General features: G+C 37.2%; 1 protein-coding gene across 9 annotated transcripts in view; it reads right to left on the minus strand.

The window, feature by feature from the left end:
- Positions 1-13474, minus strand: part of PIEZO2 (piezo type mechanosensitive ion channel component 2) — a 287618-nt gene that overhangs the window by 41962 nt on the left and 232182 nt on the right. For all 9 annotated transcript variants that reach the window (XM_048939128.1, XM_048939130.1, XM_048939133.1 and 6 more), the window contains 6 exons: positions 12010-12253; positions 10735-10831; positions 8489-8648; positions 5974-6063; positions 3465-3586; positions 2587-2658 (listed from right to left, as the gene is read on the minus strand). In XM_048939128.1, the coding sequence (XP_048795085.1) occupies positions 2587-2658; positions 3465-3586; positions 5974-6063; positions 8489-8648; positions 10735-10831; positions 12010-12253 (785 nt within the window). The remainder of the gene's footprint in view (positions 1-2586; positions 2659-3464; positions 3587-5973; positions 6064-8488; positions 8649-10734; positions 10832-12009; positions 12254-13474) is intronic.

Genomic DNA, 13474 nt, shown 5'->3' on the forward strand with positions numbered 1-13474 from the left:
CTTCTAAGAAAGCCTGCTTAAATGCACAGAGGATATAAATGTATTTTAAGAACCAATAGTCTGCAGTTCTCTTCCATAAGGAAGTGTCTCACAAGCAGTAACAGAAACTGTCCACACAAAAGATCAGCAGGATAAGGTCTGGCACCTAAGAGAAAACCTACACCACTGTGCAGCTGTAAACAGCCTCAGAGCAGCACCTGGTCAAAACTGGAAGGCTTTAGCTGGCACAAAACAAATTAGAAAGGATCTCCCTCCAAAATTTTTCAGTTAGAGCATATCTAAGGGTACACCATAATATAGTAATTCCACCCCTTTTACAACTTAAGAGGGAGGTATGATTGAATAGCAATAATGCACTCTTGCACACATCAAAAGTGGAGTAAGAAGTGTGTCAGTCACCTGCAGGGATTATTATAGTGCCCAAACTGCAATAATAAAATAATTCATGGCTAGATTGGATTCATGGCCCCTCTTCCTACTGCAGAATGAGACTTTCTCATACTGAGAAAAGGTACTTGCAGGCTTTGTGGAATGAGATGGAGGAGGCAGGAGGTGAGTCTTGCAGGAGAAATCACGTAACATTAGCATCTGTTTGTGCCCAGAGGGAAAGAACTCCCCAGGACAGCTGCAAACTCCATTTTTTTTTCCTCTTGGTCAAACACAACTCTGAACCCCAGGAGAAGCTGAGGACCTCTAAACACGTGGCCTGCTGATCTTTGTCGGGCTCCATATCTGATCCACAAACACTAAGAACTCAGAGAGTTTCACTGAGGAAAGCCTCATACATTTTTCTCATCTTTTCCACTCAGACTCAAATTCATGACTGCATTTTTATTCCTACGAATATCAACTGAGGCATTCTTCTGTAGAATAAACTAAAATAAGTGGTATAAGAATGAAAATAACAATCTAAATAAACATCAGAGCTGGGATAAAAATTTGAGCTTTAGCAACCTCAACAGCATATATACAGCCACAACTCCACTGTGAGAAAAACAGCCACTGGAGAACGCTGCAGGGTTACAGCACAGTGTTTCAAAAGGATAGATGGGGAATAATAGATGAGAAATATAATTCTGTATTGTTTGTGAACTTGCAGACACCTACTGCAAGTGCCATGTTTCAGTGTGGGGAAGTGTGGCACATGGCACGCAATCACTGTATGTAGGATCAGGGTCTGTGATGTTTCCCACAAGGTTTTGCATTATTGCAGTAAATAATTTCAAGGGTGCTCACTGTTGAAATACCAAAACATAAGTTGCCACCTAAATTAAATAATGAGGGTGAAAGAAGTAAAAGCCAAAGTCAATGTCTCTCTCTGAGCAGTTCTTCTTACTCCAAAACCAGTGGTGAATAAACATGAGACCATATCCCGTTCCTTTAAAATCACTGTAAGTTGGAATTCTACAGCAAAAACTCACAAACTAGAGTTTTAATCTGTTTGATCATTACTGTTCTTAGTGAAAACTACAGGAAAAGAAGTTTGTTTTCACAAGACTTTTGAAAAGGGATAGGTCTCTCTAAAGTGGCATTGTGCCCTTTAGAAAAATAAAAATAGACATAGTTTATTTGTGACTTGATAGAAATAAGCATCCAATATTCTGTTAAACACTGTTGGCAAATATATATGCTGGAGATATAAACAAATACACAAACATAAATTAAGGAGTCTGTAGATGTGTAAAATTATTCCTAGGAGTAACTCTCGATAAAGTAAATGACGAGGCACGATATAGACATTTATATTTAACTCTGGTCAGTGCTATATATCTGAATATTTTTAGAATCTTCAAAACATATTAAGGAGTTTACATTTTATTTCCTTGAACAAAGATCCAACAGAACATCAGATTTGAGATTGTAATCTGCTCATTTTTCTTCTGTTTCATCCAGTGAATAATGTATGGATGAACTCTATTATCTACTTGGACTGGGATGGAAATACATTAGAATACCACAATGGAACAATGATATGAGAATAATAATTTCTTGTGCACAAGGCTGAACATAGTTCTGCTCTCAAATAAACACAAAAATATGTAAATAACAGTATCAGAGATACTCAGCTGAGCTCTGTGTTCCTGATGTGGGAGCAGTCTAGCTGCCTTACTGTGGCATTCATATTTCTACAGCTGATCACAGTATCACTGAAGGACCATAAAAAAGATCTATGATGCGTGCATATTCGAACAAAATTATGACTTAGAATACATTAGCAAACCTTCACGTTTGTATGGTTAAATATATTGTACCTTGCAGCAGGGTAGAGTTTAAGACTTTTGAGGCCAAAATTTTTGGCACATACTTTTTAACTGATTTGATATCTTTCTAAAAATGCCCAAAATGTCATAAGCTATGCTTTCAACATAAAAAAAAAAAAAAAAAAAAAGTATACATATCAAAATATGGTTAACATTCCTAATTGAATATTTGGAAGTAGAAATTATTTGCTAAAATAAACAAGACTTCTATCAAGTCACAATCTTAAAATCAGGCATAAAACAAACAGGTCAGGGAATGCCTTCATTCTGGTCAAGGATATAAGGGTTAAATCCACTTATTTGTAAAATGATTGAGAAAACCTACTGGAAGCATGATCAACCCAAGGCCGCCACCACAGCTTTTTTTTGCCCTTGGCTTTCTCTTTGTCTGCTTCTCCTAAAATGAAATATGTCCAAACATTAATTTTACAAAATGAGAAACGTTCATTATACTGATAAATCATTTTTCATTTCTCTCAAAAGAGCAAAATTTCATGAGCACATCAGATGTCAGAGTACTGAATGCATTCAGTATAGAAGTCATTTAGAAGCATGACCACCCAGCACAAATACTTTAGGTTTTGCAGCAGTTTGAACAGAAATCTATGCTAAAACAGCTTAAAAGTTCAGTTTTGCATTTTAAAACATACAGTCACTCTTCACTGTAATAACAGTGAATAATAACTTCTCTTAAATCCCTCTAAATTTCAGGCGCCAAAATTTTAGATCCAGTAAACGTTGATCCTAAGTCAGTGCTGGAAATGTGGCGCTAGACAGATATCACTTATCCATTCCCACATTTAACAGCATTTAAAAAGCATACAAATATTTCAGCAACTGAAAAAAAGCCTCACAACATCCAAAAAACCTAGCTAGAAAAATGTGAATTCCACCTATTTGTAGCTTTGTAGTTTATGCACAATAATTTTGCTCAAAACAAATCTCTGCTGCTATTCAGCTCTTTGCCAACAACCTGAAGTTAACCAAAAGTAACCTCCAAGCAAACTGTTTTCTCTAAGTCTTCTTGCAATCTAAAATCTCAGATTTTTTTGGCTGAATTAAGCTTCAAAATGTTACTGAACAATCAACCTTGTTCCACGATGAACAATCTGAAGAATGATTTCTCACTTGCCCAACATTTCTATTGTCTATTAGGTCCTTAGCGCTCAACTGCAGTTATGGTATGACAATGGCTAATGGTACCTTCATCATCTTCTTCTGAAACCTTCCGAATTTCAGGCCCTTCTGTGGAATCCTGTGTCATGCTTAGCATCCTCTCTTTACCCTTTTTATATTTTTGCTGCCTGGCTTTGATGCGATCCATTCTAGCAAAAGGAAGAACTTTATTATATTCTGGTCTTCACTCCTTTCAACACACTCTGAAAAAGAGCTGTTTAAATTCATTCATACACACATGAACAATTTAACTAGAAGGGTCCATTACATACTGTCACTAATCTTGCCTTTAAAAACAGGGAGATAAATGGCTCTGAAGAGGCTGGCTGCAAGGGCCAAGCCTGGAGGTTCACCCACTGGCAGAACTTCAGTCAGAAGTGAGTTGCCTGCTAACACATGATGGTTTTACCTACTCTCCTTCAACTTTCTTTCAGTTATTGGAAAATGAAAGAATTGCTGCCAGAGCTACAATACAGCAAATAAAGTTCTGAGAGAAAAAGGACTTCTGTGTAATGCAGTGGTTTTCCTGAAACTTGCCACTCAGTCAGGAATGGTGCTGTTCCTGCACTACCTGTGCTACATCCATCTTCACCAGTAATACTCTCGTGTCCTACACATCTGCAACCACAAGAGACTTAAACTGGTTCAGTTGTGTTCAGATGCAGGCAGACCTCCAATTTTCCTTCTTGCAACTCTGTAAACAGCATAATCTGGTCCTTTAGGTCTTTTGTCACATTTTAAAAAGCAGTACTAAGAAAAATGAAATCAACGATAACAAATAATTGCAACACAATTTGGACTAGAAACAAATCATTATTTTTAATAAAAATATGTGAGTGTATATTGATCATTAATCTGTCTATATGTTAAAGAAAAACCACTGACTGAAGAGTGGGCACTACTGAATGAATTTAAACAGGCATCTTCTATTGTTGAAAATACTGCAAATATGAACTAGCGATTTTTACAGAAATATAAATTAGCTTTGGAGATGTAAGCAGTACTATCTCCTTGATCTTAAACTGTGTAGAATTAACTGAAAAGAATGATTCCTGAGAAAGGCACATGTTTCCAACTACAAAAAGGTTGATTCAAGCACACCACAGTATCAGTAACAGCCCAGTACATCTGGTGGGAAACCCCAAGTGAACCAGCAGGGAGCATGGACCTGCAGCCTTCTGGTGTTTCAGCCATGAAATAGAAGGAGGTTTTGACATTTGGTTAGGAAACAGATATGGCTTTTCGTGCATGGTGATGGAAGGACTTTGATAGCTTTTTGCAGTTACTAAACAAGAATGTTGGCTGGATACAACAAAAAAGTAGACAGCATAAAGAGAAGTAATCTCCAAGACAGTTAAACTGAAGGAAAATATTGTCTTTGAAGGTAAAATATATATTTATGTAAATTTTAACCAAACACAAGCTAAACTGAATAAACAGGTATGCAACAACTTTTACTAGGAATTCCAATATACAGAATGAAATCCTAATAATGCTTAAGTCAATGAGAATATTGTATTCATTACAGCAGAGCCAGGATACTGCTCATTTGACTTTCAAATAGAGATTTCCTAATTCAGCACTTTGCTGTTCAGATTTCTGCTTTTTTTCTAATCCAGCTACTATGTTTTAGCCTCCCACGTTTTAACCATCTATACTTGCACCTTCAAGTGAGATGGCATTAATGTGGCACTTCTTATTAATAATGCACCTACCATTATTAATAATGTGCCTTTTCATGAGTTTCACAGTGGAAATAGCATTTCACTGCCTTCTATCCTACTTTCATGAGAGAGAGGTAGAGAGCAACCAAGAGAACAGCAGGGTATTTAGTAGAAGGGAAGAAAGGTAGAAAGAGGAAAAAAAGATTTTTTTTTTCACATTTCCTCACATCACATGCTTTCACGCCACACAAAATAGGACAACCCAAAACTACAGAGTGAGCTGGACCTCTAGAAGAAAGCAAAACATAGCAAAACATAGAAAGCAAAACCATATGTGGTAACATAAAATATCTCTTAAGTGTGGTCACATAGCTATAGTACTCAACTATGGAACAGTTAGACGATGATCTTGTTAACCTGACATCAATAAATTTCTAAGATTTAGAAGAATCTTCAGAATGAGTAAGGATGTTTACATCTTCTCTCTTTATTTTTACAAAATAACTGTTTACATTTCAAAATTCTGTTTCCATTTCAGTAGGCACATCAGAACATTTCATGCTAATTTTTTATGTCAACCTTGCAACCCCTTGTCCTAGAATCGCAACTCTATTTTTAAATGAAAATTAAGCCTACTCAATATGTTGTATTTCTAGAAAAGATGATTCTGAAACTGAGTAGCACTGAAAAGCCTAATATCTCTGAATACCCAGAGCAACCGTTTTTTACTTGCAAAATCATAATTCAAAAACCTACTAATCATTTCTATAAAATAAGGTGCTAGATAAATATCAACAATCAGTGAAGAACATAAAAACATATACATGTGCATATATATACACATGTATAATTATATATATGTAAATACATACTGTCTTTTCAGTTGATCCATTGATTTTTTTTCCTCTTCAATTCTTGCCTTTACTGCCTTAACAATTGTAGCCTGGAAAAGCTCAGCACCCCTACAGCAGAAATGGAAGCAGAAGAAAGGAAAAGAGAGGAAAGATTAAATGTTTCCAAGTTTTCTTTATGACAGCTAATCACTTCATTTGCTGGAAAGAGATAATCAATGAATCTAGAATATTAATTCCTTTACAGTCAATTATTTCAAAAGCTGGGTCAAACACTGTGATCCCAAGTTGGCCTAAAAATTTTAAGAACTCCTGTAGCTATTGATGGGTGACTTGAGTTTCCAGTCCCAAAGAATGCAGAACATGGACAAGTTCAAGGCTGAGTTAGGACCTCTTGCTCACTTCCAGGAGTTGTAATCTTCACTGTAATCATCTTGTCCTTCTGCCTCATAGCGCCAAGAAGTTATGAGTTAAACCCAGCTCAGGACTTCATCCAGAACCATAATGAACATAGCTTCAGCTGCACTTTAACCCTCTGAATGTTACAGCACTTTCTATCTGTTGACACAAACCCTTCAGCAGATTTCTGGTGTGCCAAAATCATATGACTTTTAATTCCGTTTCCTTAGAAATGCAACTGACTCAGTGACTTGGATATCCAGAACATGAGTCTCCACTCTTCCCTCATTCTTTATTCACTCAAGAGCTTTCAGAAAGTCTTGAAGAGTCTCAAAGACTTTCTCAGAGAAGTAGAATAGATTTAAAGCCTTCTCTATCTTTTTTATTTTTGTAAAGAAATCAGTAAGTACATCTCCAGATTCAGAAGATTACTTCTAACTAATTTTTCAACCATCTTTTCTGAGAGATTTTTGGTTCTTCCATGTAATACGCAGGATAACTACAGTAATGTTTATTTCCAAATGAATATTTTCTTTTTTTTTTTTTTCCCCAAGTATGGTAAAGTACAACAAAGGATGATGTGTTCTTCTTAGTAACTTGATCACTCCTGAATTCTTATAGACTGTTGAAAACTGACACTGGAGAATCATCACTACTGTTTGAAACACAGTCTTATTGTGTAAGGTGTTTTTATTTCACAATTAACTTTTACTAGAAGACAGGTTCAGTCTGTACTGTCTGGATCCAAATATGACCTTCTTCATAGTCCAAATAAATTAAAAGCTTGGATTTTAGCAAGGCAAACAGCCAGCTAAAAAAAGTTAATAAGATTGCTGTATTTATATAACCCTTCTTCCTGTAGCATCTTAGTAGTTCCTGGTCAGTAGCACATTTATCTTTACAGAGCTTCTGGCGTAGGCCACTATTGTCTCCCCTTTTGCTGATGGATAGGTTCAGCATCTCACCAAGAGACACAAAGCTGGAAGTAGAAACCAAACGTGTCTTTTTTTCAAATTCCAGTGCCATTTAGATTAGTCTATTCTTCCTTCTTGATACAAACTCTCCAATTTAGAAGGGATTTTGATGTTCATGATATTGCTTTGTTCTATGTTCACTGTGAATACAGCATAGGGGAAAAAAAAGAAAAGAAAAAAACAGTATCCAGTACTCTTTGGCATTATCACTGAAATTCACCCCAAAGCAAAAGTCTGAGAGAGGCAGCAGGGGACTCAGGCATACATCTTTAGGTAGTCCCATTTGCAGCAGAGAATTTGGTCAGTACATGTAGCTAAAAATGTCTCCTTTTTTAAGAAATTCCAGGAGAGGAAAGGAAACGAAGATTTAAAAAAATAGCTCTTTTTAGGAGATGCAAGTCAAATTTGCCCTCAAATGTGTACAGAAATCAATCAGTTTTTTTTTTAGGGGAGGAAAGAAATACCATAATACACTTAATCCAAAATTAACAAAAGTAATCCTTCAGAAATCTTACTGAAATTACAAACAGTTTCATTTTCATCTGCCTTCTTATTATAAAACAAAAACAAAAAGACAAAAGAAAACAAAACAAAACAAACAAGAACAGGAGAATGGCTGCGGTAGTGACAGCTGTGAATGGATGATAGTGAAAAAGTATAAGTAACAGAACCAAAATGACACTTAGCCACATCATAGTTGGATTTCAGTGATGCAACACTTCGTGTCTTCCTCAGTCAGATACAATTACTTCTCTGCATTTTTCCCAATCATTTTGGGACATTTTTTGGAGATGTGATTTCTACAGCCCATTTTCTCAGACTCTGATCTCAGAATGTTTTCTTTCCAAGACTTAGAACATTTGTTGACATCTGCTCCTATACATACCGATTTGAGAGGCTGATGCAACACACATCGACTTCCACAGCTTTTCATTAAAGCTATGAAAGCATCAGATACTGCTTGGTGAATTTAATTTCTATCAGATTCTTAATTGTTTTCTCATGCGCTGTGTCAGAGTTGGAGTTGCAATTATTAATTTAACATGGATTGTTTAAATCAATGTTAACTACCAGAACTCCATTGATGCTATCTATCATAAACAGTAGGGCTTTTTTGAGTAGTCAAGCTGTTTATATATTTATTTACTTTAACTTAATGTTACCTTGATGCCAGGATCTGGGAAGCTTTTATATCTGCAACCACATGAAGGAAGTAATAACTCATGAAGACTCTTCTTTGCAGCAGCAGAAAAGCAAAACATATACTGTCCCAGATGATTCCTGCTTCTCCACTAGGTAGTTTACAGTCTGCGTTGTTGGTTGCTGGAAAAAAGAAACCATCAGTGTAAGAACTGTTGTAAATAAGCATTTTTTATAATGTTTAATCATTTAAATCATGCCATGAAAATAGTTTTCAATAAAGCTTTTAAATTGAATTGAATTGAGGTCCTTTCACTTCATTTTTCTTCAGAAAGCTGACATGCATTTCTGTCTGATGTATGCTGTAGATTCTTTTAAAGCGGACTGGAAACATTCCAATGATGTGCTATGACATGAAAACTGGGTATTCACCAAAAGTGAAGAATTTTGAAACAAATTCACTCTGTCTTAGTAAGTACTTGGAAAAAAATAAAGTTTTTTTGGTTAGATTGAAATATTTGATTTCAGCACTTTTTAGAATGACACGTTTTACGTTGTTTTTTTTTTTTCATTTCAAAAATGACTTTTTGTCTCATTTTTCAATTAAGAACAACATCAACATGAGAATGAAATGGTTTTTTTTAAGTCAAAATCAACTTTTAATTGACTTCTACCACTTAATATATTTCATTTTCCTCTCCACAACCCAGTTCACAGCAATCGTTGAATGTTTCTTTCCATTGCAGATGAGAAAAACCATTTGAAACCACAAAACTGCTTCCTTTGGGATAGGAGGAGAAAGGCAGAGAGGAAATCCCATTCCTCCTGCCTCTAGATTTTGGCTTTGGATATTTCTTCCTTTCTTTCTTTATTTATTCTCTAAAGACAATTCTCTTGGGTATACTCAAAAATTAAAACGGTGGTTTTTTTTGTAGCTGGACTATAAACTGAATGGCCTACCCTGCCCCACAGAAGGGAGAGAAGGACTCAAAGGACAGACTCTGGCTCAAAGTTGGCTTTACAAGCAAACCAGCCTAACAGGTCAGGAAGCTCAAGCTCCGAGAGCTTCAAAGCCTGCTGTGCTCATCCCCTGGGAAGTCAGAAAACCATGTCTAGGTTTCTGATTCTGCTCAAAAAGTTTTGGATAATATGAACCACCAGGCACCAATTATCTTGTGAATGTACATCTTTGTTTTTCCTGTCTTTATATCCTCTTATCTGTTAGAGTCAGACATAAGGATTTTTGAAATAGAAATTCAGAACTCTGCTGCAGACTCACTGGAGCGGAGTTTAAAACAGATCTGTTTTAAATTCTGCTACAAAATATTGGAAAAAATCGTATATTCTCATGCTGTCAATGTAGGACAAAGTGCAGAGCTAAAACAATAAATCATTGTGGGATCCAGGGTCTTGCTCCCCATTTTTCCTTCAACCCTTCTCACTTCCATCCACAGATACTAACCATTCCCACTCTGTTACCATCACAAGCTTGAGAATGATCATTAAAAAAAATTACCACTTTTATGCTGGCTCAGCCTCTTGCTGTTTCAATGAGCTGAACTGGCTTACCCTTTCAGCAGCTGAACAAAAGGAGGAGTGAGAGTTTTCAGCTGAGTGGTGAACTCAATTTGGAAGGTGAAACCATACTCCCAATTATGCCATCAACTGCATATACATGGAAATTTTCTTGAACTCCAGCATCACCAGACTTTATGTTTAAAGTAAAGTACATGTGTGTATGTGAGTGGGGGTCTAGATAGTTCGCTTATCGTAATAGTATCACCCCTGATTCTATGAGATCATAGAATCACAGAATGATTTGGACTGGAAGGGACCTCAGAGCCCACCAGTCACACCCTTTTCTATGGGCAGGGCTGCCCTCCAGCAGCTCAGCTGCCCAGGACCCCATCCAACCTGGCCTTGAGTGCCTGCAGAGATGGGGCACCACAGCTTACATGGGCAGCTGTGCCAGCGCCTCACCACCCTCTGCCATTTCCCCTTGTCCTATCCCTATCTGCCCATGTAAAAAAGTTGCTTTCTCTCCTGTTGGTAAGCCCCCTGCAAGTACTGGAGGGCCACAGTGAGATCTCCCTGATATTTCCAGTTTCTCGCTATTCCATATATGATGAAACTTGCTTAGCTGCACTTACATGCAAGACATTTGCACAAGGTAATATGTCGAGAGAGGACACAGCTTAAATATGGTAGAAGATTTCAAAGGTGATCCACTGTTTATAGCAAATTACAAAGAGAAATGAGACATACTTACGGATACGGTAGCCTTTAACTGTGCAAGCCAGACTAAATGCCTGAATCAACCAGCAACTATTCTGAATTAAAGACTCAATGTAGCCGCATGCTCCTATCTGTGAAGTAAAAGAACAGTTTCATCTAAGAAGGTATAGCAGAAATAAAGATAAGAAAAGTATTGCATCTCTTTAAATTACACGCAAATATTTAGACTGCCACAGGCTGTTTTACATCTCATTAGTAAAACAGAGATTAGTCAAAGACAGTCTTTACCAGGTGCACACAACACTTTAAATTTAAACAATTTGTTTTTCTGGTTATCCATTGGATAGCAGGTATGTGGTGTTGGCTTTGTTTTTGCAGAGAAAGTGATATGTCTGTCATGTGATGCAGTGTGACAGCTAAGAAATTTTATAAATCACTGAGTTAAATTTGAAAACATGCACAGGCAAGCTGAACATATGCATAGCCCCACTGAATTCCCAAGCATAAAATGAAGCACATATGTAAGCATTCAGAACATTTACAAATTCAAACCACATATAAATCAATTTTATTTCAGTACAGTGACTTATATAAATGTAAAAAGAAAAATGTCTGCTCTTTTCTGTCCAGCACTACAAATGCTCAAAGCTAAGAGGCAATTGCCAGGAATAAATCTAAATTTATCTTTCATAAAGTTTTAAGCACTGCCTTGTCTCAATCACCTATTAGTGCCACTGCAAAAATCTGATCTAAAGAGCTAATGTAAGAAAACCATTAATACCTTGCAGAAGTATTTAACCTTTAATTATAGGATGTCTGTTCTCATCTGCAGCTCACGCTAGTTCTAAAGGAAAACAGAATGCAACTTGTAATGCTCAACCTCACTAGCTACATTACATCACATAACTGTACTTACTATTGGACTTGAAAATTCTGGTTTTAAATAAAAAGTTTAATTGAATGTGTGCTATTTATTGATGGTGTAATCTTGCACTTCTTACTTACTTCATTGAAATTTTCACAAGACTTCTAAGGAACAATTTAACTAGGCAGAGAAACCAGAATCTGATCCTTTGAAAATGGCTTTCAAGCTTTTTCAGAGCCATATAAGGGTGGCACACTTTCCTATAACATGCATGCATTAGCATTCTCTGGATATGCACTTGCAGTTTCTGATACAAAACGGAGCCTGCTCTGCACTAGCAAAAGCCTGGGCTCCTGAAAAGGATTTTTAATGGCCATTCAGTGCACTGTGCACAGTTCCTATGAAGCCACAAAACCACTCAGAGAAAATGCAGCTGCTGCTTACCGAGAGTATGTTCTTCATGGTGATCACAAAAACATTGTACGCAATCAGCCAGTCCCAGTAGCGCAGGATGCTCCTGATGGGTTTCAGCAGCAGATCTCCACCAAAGAGAAGGAAATAAAAGCAGGCAACCAAGTAGCCCATACAGAATATGCTGATCCTTGTTGTTCCCGTTATGAAGATTATAGTAAGCACGAACCAGAAGAGGTAACTAAAGATTATCACTTTATACATATCTAAATAGGACCTGGAAGTAAAAGAGGAAGGAAAAACATTGTCATTTTCTGAGGACAATGATAAATTTCTTCTACTGTGCTACTGGCTGCTACTTGTGGCTACAGACTGCAGGGTTTTTGTCAGCATTTGGGCACCTGCATGGGAATAATGCCAAAATCAGTGTCTGGCTCATGTACTTGGTTCCAACTCATTCATGATGCTCCACTCAGGACATTTTGCATTACATGAGATCAAGAGGGGAAAAATACATTTTCAGCAAATTTCATGGTGGTTTTTAACTCCATGGAATGGTATTAAACTGAGACAATGGAGATTTAGGTTAGATATTAAGAGGAATATTTTCACACAGAGGGTGGTGAAACACAGGAACAGGTTGCGCAAGGAGGCTGTGGATGCCCCATCCCTGGAGGCATTCAAGGCCAGGCTGGATGTGGCTCTGGGCAGCCTGGTCTGGTGATTGGTGACCCTGCACGTAGCAGGGGGTTGAAACTGGATGATCACTCTTGTCCTTTTCTGTGATTCATGATAGAGTGATACTACCTGGCAGTGCAGTGTATGAAATTTAAAAGCTACCTGAGATCATCTTACAAGAAGTCTGGCTAATGCTATAGCAAATCTATCTTCAAAAGCCAGCTACAGTACTTCAGTGCAAACAATTCTGTATTTATCAGTGACTTCTGGGGAATTCAGTCTAGTCACAAGCCTCACGTTCAAATGCAGATGCTAAAAATATTTTTCTCCGGTGGAGAAAGTTTTGAGCTGTAAAAAGGAAGTTTCTATAGAATGTCAGTGTACCAGAATTTACTGAAATGTTTGCCAGGAAGCTGTGAGACAGATCTATCTGAAATCAGCCTGGTACACAATTAAGAAAGAGTGAGAAACAACTTGGTATTTTCAGTCTTCAAAATCTTGATTTAATATTGACTCAGTAAGCTTTCAAATAAGAACATCTGCCAAAGGCAATACCAAATGCTACATATAGCTAAACACTGCAAAACCATTTAATTCATGGTTTCCCCTCATTTGGCATTTTGATTCCAGATGCACTGTGTGTTCAGGGTCTGTTCACCGAGGCTATGAGACTAGATTTGTCAGGAAACCAGGCAGGGAGAAGGCACCATGGGAGTACACATATACCTGAGCCAAACCATGCAAGGAGTAAATGAACTAACTGCAGTGGATGAGGCCACATAAAAAGGCCCCTGCTGCTTGATGTTCGTAGGCTCAGAAC

Source organism: Lagopus muta, chromosome 3, assembly GCF_023343835.1.
Source record: "Lagopus muta isolate bLagMut1 chromosome 3, bLagMut1 primary, whole genome shotgun sequence".
Lineage (NCBI taxonomy): Eukaryota > Metazoa > Chordata > Aves > Galliformes > Phasianidae > Lagopus > Lagopus muta.